The following is an 18,093-nucleotide window of genomic DNA, read 5'->3' as shown; positions in this document are numbered from 1 at the left end:
CTGTGTGTGTAAGACTGTCTCTAGATCTGTTATAACTCAAGTGCCAATAATGCCTACACTGGTTGATGAGGAATTTCATCATGGTTAGCAGTGGTTTTATTATATACCAGTTAATGTCAACATTCCAACTGCGTATGCCTCACTATTGCCTTGAGAGAGCTGTCACTCATGATTTTCTCATGAAAACATTTTCACAGGGATTTTTTAATTTTTCCACCATGGAGCTGAATCAGGAGATGAGTTGGAATGAGCAATCATTAGAATGGCTTAACACCCAAAAACTACTAGGAAAAAAATGGGGGAAATTTTTTTTTTTTTATAATTACAACAGTAGGTAAGGCTCTTCTGAGAATCATACAAAACACAGAAACTATACAAGAAAGATTACTTAACAACTATGCAAGCTGGAAAACATGCAAATACAAAGACAAAATAACTGGAAGAAGTTGTTTGCAACATAGGGTTAATTTCCTTTAAAAATAAAGAGCCTTTACAATTTAATTAAGATACCAACAACCCCAAAGAAAAATAGGCAGTCTGTGAATAAGACAGTTCATGGAAAAGAAAATACTGAAGTCTCTGAAGGTATAAAGATTTTTAACCTTGTTCCAAGTAAGAAAAATTTACGTTGAAACCTATATTGAGATGCAACTTTAACCTCTCAGACTGGCAAAGAGGAAAAGGTGTGACCTTGAAGATTCTTGTGCTGTGAGGGAACAGAGAAAAAGAACAGCATCCATTGCTAATGGGTGTGTGCAGCAGCCCAGCACCCGTGAAGGGTCATCTGGCATTAGCTACCAAAGTGACTGTCAGTTTACCACTGACATTCCACTTCTATCAATACATCCTCCATGTATTTCCATATATGTCCTATATGTGTGCAGAATGATGCAAGTACAAGTATTCCTTGCAGCATCATTTGTAATAACAAAAGTAGAAGCATTACAAATACCCTCCAACAGAGAACTGGTCATGGAATATCCATAGAGTGGGACAGTATGAACTTCTCAAAAAGTATGACTCATCTCTCTCTGCTATGCTCAGGAACTGTTTTTAAATGGAAAAAGACAAAGTGTAGAGCAGTGGGTGCACTGTGCCACCATATTGTAAAAAATAAAAAAGAAGAGCTGGAGTAGGGTGGAGAATGTATGTACCTATTTATTTGTATAAGTGTAGACTGTTTCTGGAAGTACACAGGGAATTGGTAATAGGGTTATCACCGGGGAGGTAACTCAGTACCTGAGACCTGGAAGCCAGAGATTGAAGTTAGAGGTTAGTGAGGGAGAAGTATATTTTTCCATTATCTCTTTTGAACCTTTGGAATTGTGTACCACATATATTATAATTTTAGTGGCATGAATACATCTGATGACCTTATCAAAAAACTTGAGTCAGACTTCTGGCCAAGATGGAGTCTTAGACTGACACACACTGTCTCCCTCCACAACTAAGGACTATAACTACCACAAAACCAGAAATAACCAGAAGTTCCAGAAAAAAGAAAAACTACATGGAAGTCCAACATATGAAGTTATAAACCAGTGGTGCTCCTCCGGATGGATAGGAGGGGCGATACCGGGGCAGAGAGGTCAAGCTGTGGCTGGTGGTGGCTGCTGCGGCAACAGCAGCGGGACTGCGACAAACGCCAGGGAGCAGTCCTGGCTGCAGTCGAGACCTGTCAACTTACGATTCTAACGCTGGGAATGGAGGAAGAGGCTTCCGATTTCTCAGCGGAGAGTACCCCCGCCTCCACACAAAGCGCCGCAGTGTGGTGAGAAGGGTCGCTGGGTTGTGACAAGTGTTCAGGGCTCTGCATCTGATAGCGATAGTGTAGGAGGTGTGACAGCCCCGCCCAAGAAGGAAAGATAAACAAAACAGTCAGAATGGCAGAATTAATGATTGAAATACCAATCATGCAGCTAACCAAAAAGCAAATATGGGAATTAACCGATGAACAAATAGAAAATCTTTCTGAGGCTCAGTTCAGAGCTATAGTCATAAGGCAGCTCACAGAATTAACAAAAGATATTGAACAAAACAGGGAAGGAGACAAGTGGTGAAGAAACAAAAACCAGGGATCAAATCAACAAATCGGGACATAGGGAGGGAACAAACAGTCAACCAGTGCAGAAAGAGGAAACAAAAAGTGAGGAATATGAGGAGAGGCTCAGAAACCTCTAGGACAGCTATAAGTGAACAAATATCAGAATTACAGGGTTGCCAGAAGGTGAAGAAGAAGAACTAGAAACGGAAAAATTATGTGAAAAAATAATGAAGCAGAACTTCCCTAATTTGGGGAAGGAAATAGATTTACAGGTCCAGGAAGCACAGAGAGTTCCAGAAAAACTGGACCCAGGGAGAACCACTCCAAGACACATTATAATCAAAATGTCAAAAATTAAGGATAAAGAGAGAATCTTAAAAGCAGCAAGAGAGAAGAAGAGAATTATGTACAAAGGGTTCCCAATTAGACTATGAGCTGATTTCTCAAAGGAGACTCTGCAGGCAAGAAGGAACTGGCAAGAAATATTCAAAGTAATGAAAATCAAAAACCTACAGCCATGAATACTGTATCCAGTGACACTTCATTCAGAATAGAAGGGCAGAGAGAGTGCTTCCAGGACAAAGTAAAACTGAAGGAGTTCATTAGATCCAAACCATTGTTATGAGATGTTAAAGGGACTGGTTTAGAAGAAGGAGGATCAAAACTATGAACATTAAAATGAAAACTGCATCACAAGAACCAACAACAGAAGCTAGGGAATTGAAACAAAGGCAACTAAGTAGGCAACGAGAGTGGAAAAAGAATTATAGGTATGGGGAACATATTGGGGGGAGGTCAGCATGAAGGAGGAAGGGGGAAATGGAGGGAGATGGTACAGGAATTAAGAAACATAGTAGTAGGGAGTGGAGTAGACAGAAAGAGGTTGAGAAGAACTATATGCACAACCAATGGGCATGGACTAAGGGTGGGGAACAGCTGGAGGGAAGGGGGGGTCACTGGGTGGAGGGGAGCAGAGTGAAAGGAAATTGGGACAACTGTAACAGCATAATCAATAAAACATATTAAAAAAAAACAAAACAAAATTTGAGTCAAAGATGAGCTTGATCCTTCTGATGTCAAGGTCATGAGTTTCCTGTGAATTTACCTTCTATCCTCCACAGTGTCTTAACACATGTTTATAAGAGTCAAGCAACTGTTTTTCATGGTTAGCACTGTCCAAAGGCTTTTTGTGGAAAGGCTTCCTAATGTCTCATTCAGTGGAGTTTAGGGGAAGCCCAAGTCATTTCCAAAAGCATGATCTCCTCATGTATCCATGGGGCTGAGCTCTTATTAGGCTCAGCAGTATATTTGAACTCCAGCTATGAACCAAGGGAGCCCACCTACAAATCCTCACTTCCTTTGTTGAGTAAGTTAGCCAGTGAAGTCAGCTGAGGGCTGCAGTATTGCCATTGATGTCAGCGGCCTGGACAGCTTGCAGGCACATGTGTCAGCAGCAGGGTGGGACACACCCTTGCCCCCTCCCTCCAGAGCCAGCTGGTTCTGACCAGCTTTGGCAGCTTTGTATAGCATGACTTGTGTGATTTCCTGTGGTTTTCTCCCTGTGCATGCAGAACAGGAACAATTGTCTTGCTTAGGGCAAGGATTGGCCACTCGTGCCTTGACTTAAATGTGGGTGGATTTGTAGTCTTTGGGGTTAGGTTTTGAAATTAACTCTTAGAAATTATCAAAATTAGCAGATGACGTATATACACAAGACTATAGCATCTATGTTGATTTGGGCGCGGGTTACTTAAGGGAGAAACACAATGGCTAGCTAACCAGGGCTAGAGTTTAAATGTAGTCTGAAGTAAGGTTGCAGTTGAAACAAAATCGTTTCATTATCCTATACTCAGACAAATCTAGGGTGAATGAGGGGTGTTTTTAAAAAATAATTCCCCAGTGGTTTTGGCATTTTTCAGCTAAATTAATCCTGTGAGCCTCCTGAGGGTGGATGAATTCTGCAGGCTCTGCCCCTGGCGCCCCACTCTCCTGGGCAGCCCACAGTGTTCATTGAGTTCTGCAACCTCTGATCTAGCACAGGTGTTCCCAGGAAAGCTGAGCAAGGCATCTTGGCATTTACTCCTGTTCCAGCTTCCATCCCATGACCTCCAGTGACCCCAGGAAGGCCTAGACAGCATAAGGCAGACAATGTCTACTTGCCAGTTGATGATTTATGCAATGGAAGCACCTCCTTGCTCCCTTTCCTGTGATCTCGTTGGGCAGAAGGAAAAAGAAGGAAAGACAACAAAGGACTAAACAGTTAGAAGAATAGGAAAAGTTTGGGGAATTTTTGTTGTAATATTTGGATCTTAGCCCATCTTTTAAATTTATTTTCCTAAGTTTTAAAAATAAGACTTAAAAAACAAAGTTGAAAGCACAGTACAACCACCACCTACCTGTAAACTTACCAGCAAGATTCAATAATCATTTATATTTTATCATTTTGCTTTATCTATATGTGAGTGTATGTTTATAGTCCACATTTTCATTTCTAGGACTTCTAATAATATTTTTTTTTAAGATTTTTATTTATAATATTTTTAGAGAAGGGGGAAGGGAGAGAGAAAGACAGGGAGAGAAACATCAATGTGTGGTTCTCTCTTGCGTGCCCCCAACTGGGGACCTGGCCCGCAACCAAGGCATGTGTCCTGACTGGGAATTGAACCGGCGACCCTTTGGTTCACAGGCCGGGGCTCAATCCACTGAGCCACACCAGCCAGGGTTCAGAAGAGTAATCTTAAATCATTGTCTGGTATTGAGACAGGCTAGTAAGCTAGGACAAATGGAGTTTATAGCCATCTAATTGCAAAATCCTATCTTCCCTAACCAAGGACACTTTAGAGTAAATGGTTTTACTTCTCCCCAACCAGAGGGGAGATAGCAGAAATCCATTTAGTGCCATTTGCCAACCACACCCAACAACTAATTGAGTCAAGAATAAATCCCATTTTTACTCATCAGCACCAAGCTGTTGGACATTCTGGTGAGATCCTCCTCTAAACTCCTACCCTTTAAAACTCTAGATGAAGGAAGTAGCGCAGGTGTTCTCCCTCTGGGCTTTTCCTTTCCACCTCTTCCTCCTGGGTGAGTTACCTCACCTCTCTGCCTTTTTCTCTTCTTAAGCTTCAAGGGCCCTTCTACTACCTCTAACTTTCTAAATAAACTTTCTCTGAGAAGTTGTGCTGTTGGCTCTGAAATCTTTCTTTGCCAAACTCAAGAACGGAGGTCCAATTTTGCAACACTGCTGGTAACACTATGGTTTAGGATTTTAAAGAAACCTACCTACTTTTCCTTTTTTGGTTGTGATGGTGTATTCGTTTTATATTTTTAGGGGAGAAATAATTGTTTCTAGGTATTCTTATTTATAGATATCTAAACTTAGAATTTGAGTAGATTCAGATAAATTTTTTGAGGTAGGGCTGGTAATCCTGTTAGGGATAAAGAAGCAAGCCGTTGACTCTCAAACCAGTAGGAGACAATTAACAGATGAATCATGGAAGAGGGGCAAGGAAATGACATTCTGCAGCACCTCACACATATCTCTGGGATCAAAAGGAGGAAGATTGTTATCACCAAACACAGAGAAATGGGAAGATGTAGCTAGATAACTTTGCAAATAAGTTGGAGATAGACCTGTAACTAAATTACCCTTAGTTAATCACACCTGAGTTAAGTAGTTAATCGCATTAGATTGTGAACCTGGATTAACCAGTAATGGAGAAATGGGGTAGAGTGGAGGCAGGGCTAATCTTGTTAGTATAAGACCAGTTTTCTTTGTCTACTTTGCAAGCACATGCTCCTGGCTGGCTGTGGACCCGACTCTGCAGACTCGTGAATAAACACCTCACTTTGCTCCTCAAGTTCTGTGTGCCAGTGATTTATTGTGAGCGTTTCTCACAACCCTGAATATCTGAAATCCTGGGACCACATCAATTTGGGTAACAAAGCATTCCTTATTATCTGAATTTCTGTGAACATACTGAATAGATGCAGATATGAAGAGGTGCTTATGCGGCAGAAGGATACACTCAATTGCACATGCCCACATGGACCTATAGGAGGTCATGGAATTTCATTTGGTTGATTACACAAGCAGCTGGGAAAGTGGGGTAAAAGCGTGAGACATCGTAATCATATAGTTGTAGTTATGTATTTATTTGTGTACTAATTCCTTTGAGATAAACGTGGAAATGGGATGTGTTTTTCCAAACAGTCACTGTCTATTGGGATCTGAAGTATTTTCAAATGGAATACAGTTATTGGTTATGGTTGGAGTGAAGTGACTGTTGTTTGCAAGATCTCTCATCTTTATCTCAGGACAGTCATTCTATGGAGTGTAAGCTCTGTCACTGAGTTACAGGTCCTTGCAGACCCTGCTTCTGGCCCCTTCATTCTGGCTAAGGGGCCAGGGCAGCTCCTAATGGTCATGTGATTGCTTATATTGAGTTTATAAGGTTTGTCAATTTCTCTAAATGCATTGAATCCGGACAGGGAAGTGACGTGCCTCAGCAAAAAGGATTATTTGAAACTAGACAGACCCAATCTTGAATCCTGGTTTTGTGACCTTGCTCAGGTTACATAAACATCTTTAGAGCCTCAATTTTCTCATCTGTAAAATGGATCTAATAAAGAGCTACCTTAACAGCAAATGGATTACATATATTTGATGCTGGATCATTTTTGCACAGTATTAATAATGGCTTATTTCTTAAAGTTCCTTTTTGTTTACTGGATCTGAGTAACAAGCAGATCAACCCAGATGGGATAGCACTTAGTTTTCATTGAGTTTAGCAAGCAGGCTTTTAAAAACCGTTATTAGCCCTGGCTGGTGTGGCCCAGTAGATTGGGTGCTGGACTGCGAACCTAAAGGTCGCCGGTTCGATTCCCACTCAGGGCACATGCCTGGGAGCAGGCCAGGTCCCCACTTAGGGGAGTTGTGCGAGAGGCAACTTGAGGTTTCTCTCCCTCTTCCTTCCTCCCTTCCCCTCGCTCTAAAAATAAATAAAAATCTTTTAAAAAACCCATCATTAAAGTGATGGAAATTTTTACAAGTGTAACATAGAACTCTTGTTTCTAAGTGTTAGATGAAGTCTGGAAGGAAAGTTTAGTTGAAAGGTGACTTTTGATGTAAGTAAAACTGGTGTTCATGCTGCCTGTCATCTACCAGACCCTAAAAGCAGAGACAGGGATTGAACCTTTATGGGCGCTTTATTCGAATGGTTGGTGATCTGCTTGTACCCTAACAGACCGTCTTAAATTCCATTATAAACGGACCCTTTTTATAAGGAGAAGAAGAGTTTAGGTAAGGGATTTGGAATTCATGGAAAAGGTTAATCGGATAAAAGCTGCAGCATTCCTTCATCTATGTCCTGAGTGGTGGTCCTTGTACCCTAGGCTGTGGTCTTTGTGTCCTGGGTGGTGGCCCTTGTGTCCTGGGCAGTGCCCTGGGCAGTGGTTGTCTCACCCTGGAGGACAATGGCTCAGATACCACCTTGATTGCTTGCAGCCCTCCTGAGGCACAGAGGTGGAACTGCTTAGGGTTACCTGCAGTCAAGGTGTGGGTCCTGCCTCCAGTTCCTGCAACAATAGCTTTTTACATATGTTGATTACTAAGCTTATTAGCTATTACCTGAAACTAAAATTATCCAACATTTGAGTCCCCCATCATAAAAAGCTTTCTTCTTGAGTGTGTCAGGCATATCTGGCTGCAGAGGGAGAAAGGGGGCTCTTGGAATCTAACTGGGAAGTGCTAGGAACCAAGGGGTTAAGTTGAACCATTTTAGCAGATTGGAAAGGAGCATCCAGCCTGGGTAATTATTGCTTCATTTCAGGGGGTCACTGAGGCATCAAAGTTGTTAATTAGTTTAATGAAAAAACAGATTGTGCAATCACAGAGAGATTGTAATTAGGTAGTAATCAAAAATAACTCGGATAAACCTTAGTTGGTGTGAACCAGTTGGGAGTAGCTTAGAGAAAGGAATTTGGGGTGGGGGCCAGGGTGGCGATAGAGAATGAAACAGCAGTAGGAAGAGAAACAATAAGACATAATTTGAACAGAGCTGACCTAGTTCAACCTTTTTCCTTTAGAAATAAGGAAATCGGCCTGAGAAGGGAAGTGGTTTTTCTAAGACCACACAGCTAGTCCTTGGTATATTGCCTTTCTTGCCTTGAATTGATATTCCAGGATTTTCATGACTTTGATTTTTAGGAGTTTATGGTGGGGAACACGAATTGCATGCTGAAAAGATGGCTCTGAGGCCCGAGTTTTCACGCAACCCTGTATGCAGAGTATGTTCAGGAATGCTGTTAGTTCACAGGAGAGAAGAAAGTGGTCTCAAAATCTTGTTTCATGTGACACTGCCTTTGCCTCGGATCAAGTTTGGAAGGATTTTCCTGTACTATTCACGGCTCCACCCTTCCCAGGGTCTAGAGAAACTCTTTAGCCTTCCCCACCATATCCTTTTAGGAAGGACTAGTTTGGCTCAGTGGATTGAGCGTCGGCCTGCGAGCTAAGTGTCGCTGGTTCGATCTTCCAGTCAGGGCACATCAGAGAAGGAAAACTCTGACTCCAAAAAACCTCCGCTGCCTTGCGGCATACCTCTTCAGGGGAAAGACTAAGGGAGTAAACCCCGACAGAAAATCCGGAGCCGGAGTCCCTAAGGCGGTTTGACGTTGTAGTCAACACCGGCAACTCCTGCGGCGCACCTGAAGCCAAGCTGTATTGACTCCGTCTTTCCCTTGGACCCTTCAGCTGCGAAGAGAGGGGGGGGTCTGCTGCATGGGCAACAGCAGACCCTCCATATCACCCTGCCCAGGCTCTGTAGCTTCAGCTTCACTGGAGAGGACACTCCAGCGTCATCGCAAGATGTCGATTCAACACGGGAGGAGACAGATACCGTGTCACTCCCGAGTCGGACTGCACAGCCATTCTCGGCGGTGCAGATAGACTCTTAAGAAGCTACACCATTGTCTCTCGAGACGGACGGCTGCCGACGAGGCAATAGGCAGGTGATTTTTGGCTTGATATGAAAAGAGGAGACTTACTGTTGAGCTTTGGTTTGCGGTTGTGATTTGGTGGAGTACCCAGGGTGAGCACTCAGTTTGGGGGCTCTGGTTGAGGTAGGAGTGAGAGTTGTAAGGACACAGCTGGGAATGGCTCATTCCAAACCCGAATGCAAGGTAAATCCTTGTTCTCACAAACATGGGTACAAACCTCCGTAGCCCCGAGATGTGCGAGCTCACCCCTTTCAGTCCATATCCTGTTTACTAATCTATTTGGATGGTTCTTCATACTCGGTGGTTCAGGAAATTGGAAAGGAAAGTAGTCAGGTCAGCAGTGGAACTGCTGTAGTTGTGACTCACCTGCTGAGTCAGGTGAACCATTTACCTCTTCCTATATCAGTCTGGACTAATACCTATAGTATCTGGAAGGACTAAGTGTACTTGCATGGAAACTAATCAGGAGGACATTTGGGGCTCATTTGACCAAAATATATTACATGGTCGTGAACTTTTCACAGTAGACCCGTCTGTTTTTGGCTGATTTTTTCCTTATTATACTCCTGTTCCCTCCCCTTTTGGTCTGTCTTACTGTCTCTACCTCATTTCTCAATTGAGTCTTCCAAGCTAGCATGATTACCTCATGGCCATAAAGCGAAAGAACCATGCTTTTCAAGTTTCTCCAAAGGGGCTTCACGTATCTGGTGGATACATTTCCTTCATTAGCCAACATCTCCCAGAGGCCTTTCTTTTATCTGCTTCACTGCAAGAAGTTGTGGGGAGTGTTGCCCTTTTGTGCCTGTGAACATTTAACAAAAGTATAGAGAGGAGCGCAGCCAAGTAGATGATCTTCCAACTATCCTGTTTCTTGGCTACCGATGTAAATAAAAGAGGCTGTGGCCACAACATTTTCAAGTTAGCAGAAGGAAAATATACTTATCAGGGGTGACTGCTTTCAAAAATAACATTTATTGTTTTTCTAATTTTAAAGTTAATATGTCCCTATAGTGAATTTGGAAAGCTCAAGGAAGCATAAGGAATAAATTAAGTTACTCATTTTGTGAATGTTTTGAAAAGTTCATGCTCAAAGCTTTGGTAAGAAGATAAGACCCTCTTCTGTAGAAATCTGACATTCTTGTTTAGAATGTCTTCTCTTTTAGTATCTGAATCTTATAAGTGTTCATCATTTGCCATAAATTCAATACTGAACCGTGAACTTTCTGAATTAATAAAACAAAGAATTCATTTATTCCAAATATCCTGCTGACTCATTTCTGATTAGAGATACCACGGGTAACACAATGCTTGAGTTCCATGTGGTGTTGCAAACCAATTTTGATGGATATTGTAAATACTAAGGTAAAGGGAGGAAGGAAGTTTCTGGGATCAGTTATTTTCCGACAGGAAAAAAATGCAAATAACTTTAGAGAAATCCAGAATGCAACTATCTATTGTGTATTCTTGGTAGCTGAATAAATTTTCTAGGAAAATGATCATCATGGTCTCCAACTTGAACGGTAGTTGTTAGCTCCAGTGTGGTGGTGCTAAAATAATTCCTTAGGGACATTTTCATATTCACTTGACTCATTCTTAATTACAGGAGAACATCACTTCAGCATTCTGTCTTTCTAAGTTATGTTGGAAATCGTGTGCTTGATTTCCACCGATAGGCTCCTTTGGCAAAAGTGGGGGGAAACTTAAATACTTAAAGTTTTGAACTGAGTTCAGGAAATAGGTGGGTGGACTTCTTAGCCTGTTGGCATGTGTTTGTGGGTGGAATTTCTTTTTTAAGCAAGAACAGTGCACTATATTGACTGACCATGTCATCCAATGTAATGTCGCTGCAAACTAGAGTGTAGACAAGTGCTCTTTGTCTAACTGAGTGAATAAAAAACGTGTATTGGCTTGAATAGCCATGTGCATTTTCAGGGAGGAAGGGCACATGCCAGCGCCTTATTGAATTAAACATTTTAAAGCATATACATAAAACTTATCTGACGATCAGAAGGAGGCCACTGGCAACGTTCATTGTCCAAGCCTTACACTTGCTCTGGAAGCAGAGGCAGGGTGTGGTTGGTTGTACAGAAGAATGCAATTGGAACATTAGACATGCAGTAATCAGTGGTCTTCAGAATCTGCAGTTAGTTGCAAGAATTTCTTAGGCCTTACAGGCTGTAAAAGAGGCAGTTGTGTTTTCTTTGTGTGTTTTACAACTATTCAATGTAATGCTTTGAAATGAGGGCAAATGCTTCTTGATTGAGAACTTGAAGTTTTGTTTGACTTGTGCGAGTGAAGTCATGAGGGTTCTAATGAGCAGTGATAACAGCTCTGGGAAGAGTGCACAGCACTCCCTGCACCCTGCCCTGTGTAACTTGGCTCCCAGATTTTCATCTACGCAAGAAGAGCCAATAAAAAGATAAAGTCAATGGATTAGAAAATGCCTCAAGTATCTGCCAGAGTTCTAAAGTATAGTGTCAAATGACAGGGCCAAGTAGAGATGTCAGGATGACCTGAGATGAACCCGAGCTTTCTCCCTGTAGCTGTGTGCCTTAGTCATTTCACCTGTAAAATGGGGTGATAACACCTATCATTTCCACTATCTCCACTATACACCCGGTACAGCCATGATTATATCTCACCTAACCAAAGTAGCAGCATGCTAACTCATTCCCAGAGTGGTGTGTGTGTGTGTGTATATAACAGTAATATGATAAGTTAATAAGAACTGTAAAAAGGGGAGATTTTATCTGTAAAATATTAAATGGAACAAAAGAAAGCATCTGGAAAAAGATTTTAATTTCATTTTTTTCTCTACAGTTTTTAGGTATATAATTTTTAAAACTGTTTTATTTGTTCCCTCCCACAGCTGGAGACCGACAAACTTGCTCTCCCGATGAGCCCCAGCCCACTTAGTCCCAGCCCCATCCCCAGCCCTAACACAAAACTTGAGAATTCCACTCTCCTGACTGTGGAGCCCTCCCCGCTGGAGAAGAGCAAGGGTTTCTTCGTGGATGAGTCCGAGCCCCTCCTTCGCTGTGACTCCACATCCAGTGGCTCCTCTGCCCTGAGCAGGACGGGCTCCTTTATTACCAAAGGTACAGGCACTCTTTTTTAAAAATTATATTGTATCGATCATGCCATTACAATTGTCCTGATCTTTTTCTTCCTTTGCCCCCCTCCACCTAGCACCCCCACTCCTTCAGGCCATCACCCCACCATTGTTCATGTCCATGGGTCATGCATAGAGGTTCTTTGGCAACTCCATTTTCTATGCTCTACTTACATCCCCATGGCTATTCTGTAACTGCCTATTTGTACTTCTTAATCTGCTTACCTCTTCACCCATTCCTCTACACCCCCCTCCCATCTGGCAACTATTAAAACTCTTTCCATATCAATGATTCTTCTTGTTTGCTTAGTTTGTTTTTTAGAGTCAATTGTTGATAAATATGTTTTTATTGCCATTTTATTGTTCATAGTTTTGATCATCTCTGTTTTCTTAAGTCCTTTTAACATATCATATAATAATGGTTTGGTGATGATGAACTCCTTCAGTATTTTTCTTGTCTGGGAAGCTCTTTTTCTGCCCTGTGAATGATTCTAAGGGATAACTTTGCTGGGTAGAGCAATCTTGGCTGCAGCTCCCTGCTTTTCATGACTTTGAATATTTCTTGCCTATCCCTTCTTGCCTGCAAAGTGTCTTTTGAAAAATCAGCTGACAGTTTTATGGGAACTCCCTGTAGCTAACTAACGGCTTTCCTCTTGCTGCTTTTAGGATCCTCTCTTTAGCTTTAATCTTTGGCACTTTAATTATGATGTGTCTTGGAGTGGGCCTCTTTGCCTCCATTTTGTTTGGGACTCTGTGCTTCCTGGACTTGTATGTCTATTTCCTTCACCAAATTAGGGAAGTTTTCTTTCATTACTTTTTTCAAATAGATCACCCATTTCTTGTTCTTTCTCTTCTTCTGGCTCCCCTATGATAGGAATGTTGGACTTCTTGAAGTTGTCCCAAAGGGTGCTAATACTATCCTAATTTTTTTGGATTCTTTTTCCTTCTTGTTCTGATCGGTTGTTTTCTGGTTTCTTATGTTCCAACTCATTAATTTCATTCTTGGCTTCATTCCTACTGTGGTTTCCATGTAAATTGTTCTTTATTTCAATTAGTGTATCCTTTGTTTTTGACTGGGTCTTTTTTATGCTGTTGAGGTCCTCACTAAGTTCCTTGAGTGTCCTTATAACCAGTGTTTTGAACTCTGCACCTGCTAGATTGCTTATCTCCATTTTGTTTAGCTCTTTTTCTGGAGTTTTGATCTGTTCTTTCATTTGAGCATGTTTCTTTGACTCCCCGTTTTGGCAGCCTTTCCATGTTTGTTTCTATGTATTAGGTAGAGCTGCTATGACTCCATGTCTTGACAGCATGGCCTAATGTAATAGGTGTCTTGTAGGGTCCAGTGGTACAGCCTCCCCTATCACCCAAGCTGGGTTCTCAAGGGGCTGAGTACAGCCTTCTCTTGTAGTTGAGCCTTGGTTGCTGTTGGCAGGTCAGTGGGAGGGATTTACCCAGGCCAGGCAGCTGCAAGGACTGGCTATGACCACTGACCACCAACCTCCACCCTCTGTGCAGGATCAGCTATGCAAGGGCAGGGTGGTGGTGCTCTAATGTGGTCTGTATCTGTCCACTGAGTGTGTTGGCCTGGGGTTTTCCAGGTGATGCAGGCCAAAGTAACCCATACCTATTTTTGCCCAGTGCCACCCTTCCTGAGCTATAAAGCATCTGAGATGGCTGCTGTTTATGCTGGGCTTAGAGATTCTCAGGCAAAGCCAAGCTGTGAATCTAAGCTGTGGCTGCTGGTAGTGCTGGGCCTGGAGTTCACTAAGGCCAGCTGTTGCTTGTTTGATAGGATATAGGAAGTTGTGAAGCATGAGCCAAAACCATACATTCACATAGAAAAGCTACTGTTAACAGCTGTAAATTGGGTGGGATGGAGTCTCTGAGGATCTCCGAGGCAGGTCAAACAGTGTTAGCCAGGTTTATGGAGTCTCAGATATGGTGCCAGGTTGCCGATTCTTTGGGGACAATGACCTCTGATTGCCTTGAGGCCAGACCCTTAAGTTCCTCCCTGTATACCACTACTACCCTGGTGCTGGAGCACAGAGGGAGTGAGTCTGAGTATATGGGTCTGTGTGTGTGCTCTTTAAGAGGAACTCTTTGGGGCTCTTGAAGTTCCTTCCACATACTCAGTCCCCACTGTTTTTTGCAGCCAGAAGTTGTAGGGACTTATCTTCCTGGCTCTGGAACCCTGGGCTGGGGGACATGATGTAGGGCTGGGACTCCTCGCTCCCAAGACATCCCTCCCGAATTTTTATCCAGTACACGTGGGTGTGGGACCAGCCTGTTTAGCGTCTGTGCCCCTTGCCAGTATGGAGGGATGTGGTTTCTTTAATTCCATAGTTGTCAAACTTCCATTCAGCTTGATTTCTGATGGTTCTGAGTGATGGTTGTTCTATATTTTAGTTGATTTTGATGTGGTTGTGTGAGGAGGTGAGCCATGTCTGCCTATGCTGCCTTCTTGACTAGAAGTTCTAGACATTCTTTAAGCCTCCCCCAAAAGAGTCCTCAGGCTTTTTCCCTCACCACTTCCACAGTTCAGGAGTAGCTGAATCATTTGAATGACCTGTCCTGGAAAACCTGGCCTAGAGAACAAGATAAGGCTGGCATCTAAGAAATCATCTCTTCAGCCAGTGGGGATCCATCTAGCAAATCTTTCTAGCTCTGACTGCCTGTCTGAGAGCCCTTTATCTGTCCCTCTTTTTCCTCATGATGCTATCAATTGTGTTTCAGGAAAGGTCTGATAAAATGTAGTCTGGCAGGTTTTTGAAAATTATTTACCAGGATTGTAGAATGCAAGGATTTAAAGCATAAACCTATCTTGAGTGTCTGAAGTATAGGTTTTAGTGACTTGAATTAAAATTCGCTGTTAAGCTTACTTGTAAATAACAGTTTTTAAACAGTATGGACTGGTACTTGTGGTAAGTAATTTGCCACTTTTGGTTTTTAATAGCAGTGTGGAGAATTAACATGCACACTATTGATGACAGATTTTTGTTAGAAATTTTCTAGTTTTTTAAATTTCACTTATATTTAAGTGAAAGATGATATTTTATATATTATAAATATATTCTATTTTACATATATTTTAAATGCTTTACATATTTATGTTTATGTAAAGTATTTATATTTTGTTATGTGTTATATTTTAGAGAAAGTTTTTTATAATAATAAAAGTTACAGTTCCTCAATCCACTGTAAGATGTGGCCCAAGAAGCATAATTTTCTTATTTCTGTGCTTTTGATCTTAGAAGTTCAGTTTTAAAATATGGCGACATATTTAGAAAGTCATATAAGCAGATAACATTGACTTGGAATTTTTGAGAGGAAAGGGTGGGCTGAAATCTTTGTTTAGTAAACAAACTACTGATGGGGGTAGAGTAAAGTTTTGGGGGGGGATAGTTTTTTGTTTTGTTTTTTTTTTCAATTTTCTTTTTTAAGTATTACAGCATTCTCCTTCTGAGTTTTAGAATAATTTAGAAGAAGTCATTTAGGGTTAGGCAAATATGTTAAAAGGCAGGCACATCAACAACCCATTCAAACAGATCCTTGTCTGATCTTTATTAGGTAAATCTTGTTTTGTTATCTTATGTCCAATACAAGTAAAAACTCCCATGTTGTTTAAAATGTGCCAGAGGTTCACTCACTCACTTTGGGCTGCTGAGGTGGGGATAGGCGGGGGAGAGAGTAGCTCTCGCTCTTAGCTCTCCTACATGTTCTCCTAGTACAATCCCTTTACAGCTGTGCCCTTCCCTTTTCTCTCTTCCCTGTGCAGAAAAGAAGGACACGGTGTTGCGGCAGGTACGCCTGGACCCCTGTGACTTGCAGCCTATTTTTGATGACATGCTCCACATTCTGAATCCTGAGGAGCTGCGGGTGATTGAAGAGATTCCTCTGGCTGAGGACAAGCTGGACCGGCTTTTTGAGATTATCGGAGTCAAGAGCCAGGAAGCCAGCCAGACCCTCCTAGACTCTGTTTATGGCCATCTTCCCGACCTATTATAGAACACAAGGGATACTGCACTCTGAAAATTACTCATTTTAGTGGCAGGGTGGTTTTTTTTTGTTTTTTGTTTTTTGGGGTGTGTGTGTGTGTTTAAGAGAGTATATGGCCAGTGTTTTGAGTTCTTTTTTTCTTTTTCTTTTTCTTTTTTAACCATTCTGTGAAGTTAGTTTTTAAACCTTTTCAAGATGTAACTGTTGCAAAATACCCACCACTGAAGTTTTTTAGGTTCCATATTTTCTCTGTTTTTTTCTTCTTATGTATTTTCCAAGTTGTTCTGTGCACTTTAAATACACTTCATGTACCACAAATGCAGTGTGACTACTCCAGCGCACTGGATTGTGAGCCTCTTTAAAAGTGTAATGGCATCTTGTGAATTCTGTAAGCAGTCTTTATGTCTGAACATCCACATCTACTTTTTTATTCTTACTATTTTTTATTATTTGTCATTTATGAATTTTCTTAAGGGTTAAGGAAATGTAAGACCCCACTGAGTTACTGTAATTCAATTAGGTTTTGCATTATCTTTTTAATATGCTTTGTTGTATAGTTCATATTCATGCTGAAACTTGACCACACTGTTGCTGATTGTATGGTTTTCACCTGGACACCGTGTAGAATGCTTGATTACTTGTGCTTCTCTTACACTAATATTCTCTGGGCTGGAGACATGAAATCCTCAAGCCACCAGGACTTGCTATTTAAGTGGCTTGACACCTGGGCCACCAAAGAACTTGAACTTCACCTTTTAGGGGTTGAGCTGTTCTGGAACATATTGCTGCTCTTTGGAAGGTCACAACTGAGTGCCAGTGGCACCTTTTCCATAGGGAATTTCCCCGGCTTTGCTTTAAAGATGTCTTGTTTTTTATCCACACATAGTTGATAGGTCCAGTCTGCCCTCAAGGCCTTGGTCTTGGTGGGTTTCCTACATCATTCAGTCACTTCAATTAAAATGGCTGCAGCTGTAAGAACTCTTGTCTGATATTTGCAACTATGCTCCCATTTATAAACATACTCTCTTAATGCTCAGTTGCCAGATTCTAATGCAAAGGTGGTGTGGACTCCCTTTGTGTGGGCAGGGTTTGTGGATAGCGGTGAGGGACTGACATCAGAAAAATGCCTTCAAGTGTACTAATTTATTAATAAATATTAGGTGTTTGTTACTTGAGTGGTTTGAGTATATTTAATTCTTGCCTTGTACATGTGCTCAAGTTGTAACTCTTTGATTCGTCTCTTGGAAAAATACATATATTCTAAAAACGTCAGCAAATTAGCAAAGGTTTGCATCTGGAAAGGTACCTGGAGATTAACAGAAAAGGATGACCAAGCACCAAATGACCACGCATTTCCTAGTTCTCCTGTTTTTGAGATTGTCTCTATTTTAAGAAATGAGAATTTGGGGATGGAGCGGTGCACATGGTGAGGACTTGGAATATATTCGTTTTACTCATTTCCATCCATGAAATTTACCACGCAGAGGAGGGCCTATACAAGTCCATAGCTTCTACATGAAACCTCATTGCCCCTGAGTAATTTCTTGCTTGGCAGTAAGGCAGGATGAAATTTTATGATACAGCATATTATATTACATTACACTTGTTATATTTTATATTTCATCACATTGCTTAGCTTGGGAACCCTGGCTCAACACAATTCCAATAGCCAGACCTCAGCAATTTTGTGTTCTTCTTTCAGTGAGAAACTGGAAGTAGAGACCCTGTCTGAACACTTTGAACCCACATCAGGGACGTTACAGGGTGTTTTTATTTCATCCATTCCCACATGGGTGGTTTCTAGAGAACCAGCCTGGTTTAACTGTCTCTCAGGCTGGGTTTCCCCTCCTGTGGACAGAGGTCAGGAATTCTTCACATACACACAAAAACAAATTAGACTGGGTCATGGATGGTAGTGGAGGAGACAGGTTTTGTGTTCCCAAAG

At 41.7% G+C, this 18,093-nt stretch overlaps 1 protein-coding gene across 1 annotated transcript in view; it reads left to right on the top strand.

The window, feature by feature from the left end:
- TNFRSF21 (TNF receptor superfamily member 21) overlaps positions 1-17,318 on the top strand; it is a 74,826-nt gene extending 57,508 nt beyond the window's left edge. Inside the window, exons 5-6 of the mRNA XM_090282556.1 lie at positions 11,910-12,138; positions 15,928-17,318. Of these exons, the coding sequence (XP_090138682.1) occupies positions 11,910-12,138; positions 15,928-16,157 (459 nt within the window). The 3' untranslated portion in view covers positions 16,158-17,318. The remainder of the gene's footprint in view (positions 1-11,909; positions 12,139-15,927) is intronic.
- Positions 17,319-18,093: the final 775 nt, after the last annotated feature.

Source organism: Furipterus horrens, unplaced genomic scaffold (assembly GCF_987537825.1).
Source record: "Furipterus horrens unplaced genomic scaffold, mFurHor1.1.pri manual_scaffold_6, whole genome shotgun sequence".
Classification (NCBI taxonomy): domain Eukaryota; kingdom Metazoa; phylum Chordata; class Mammalia; order Chiroptera; family Furipteridae; genus Furipterus; species Furipterus horrens.
The sequence above is the reverse complement of the archived record's forward strand: the minus strand, read 5'-3'. Positions and strand labels throughout refer to the sequence as shown.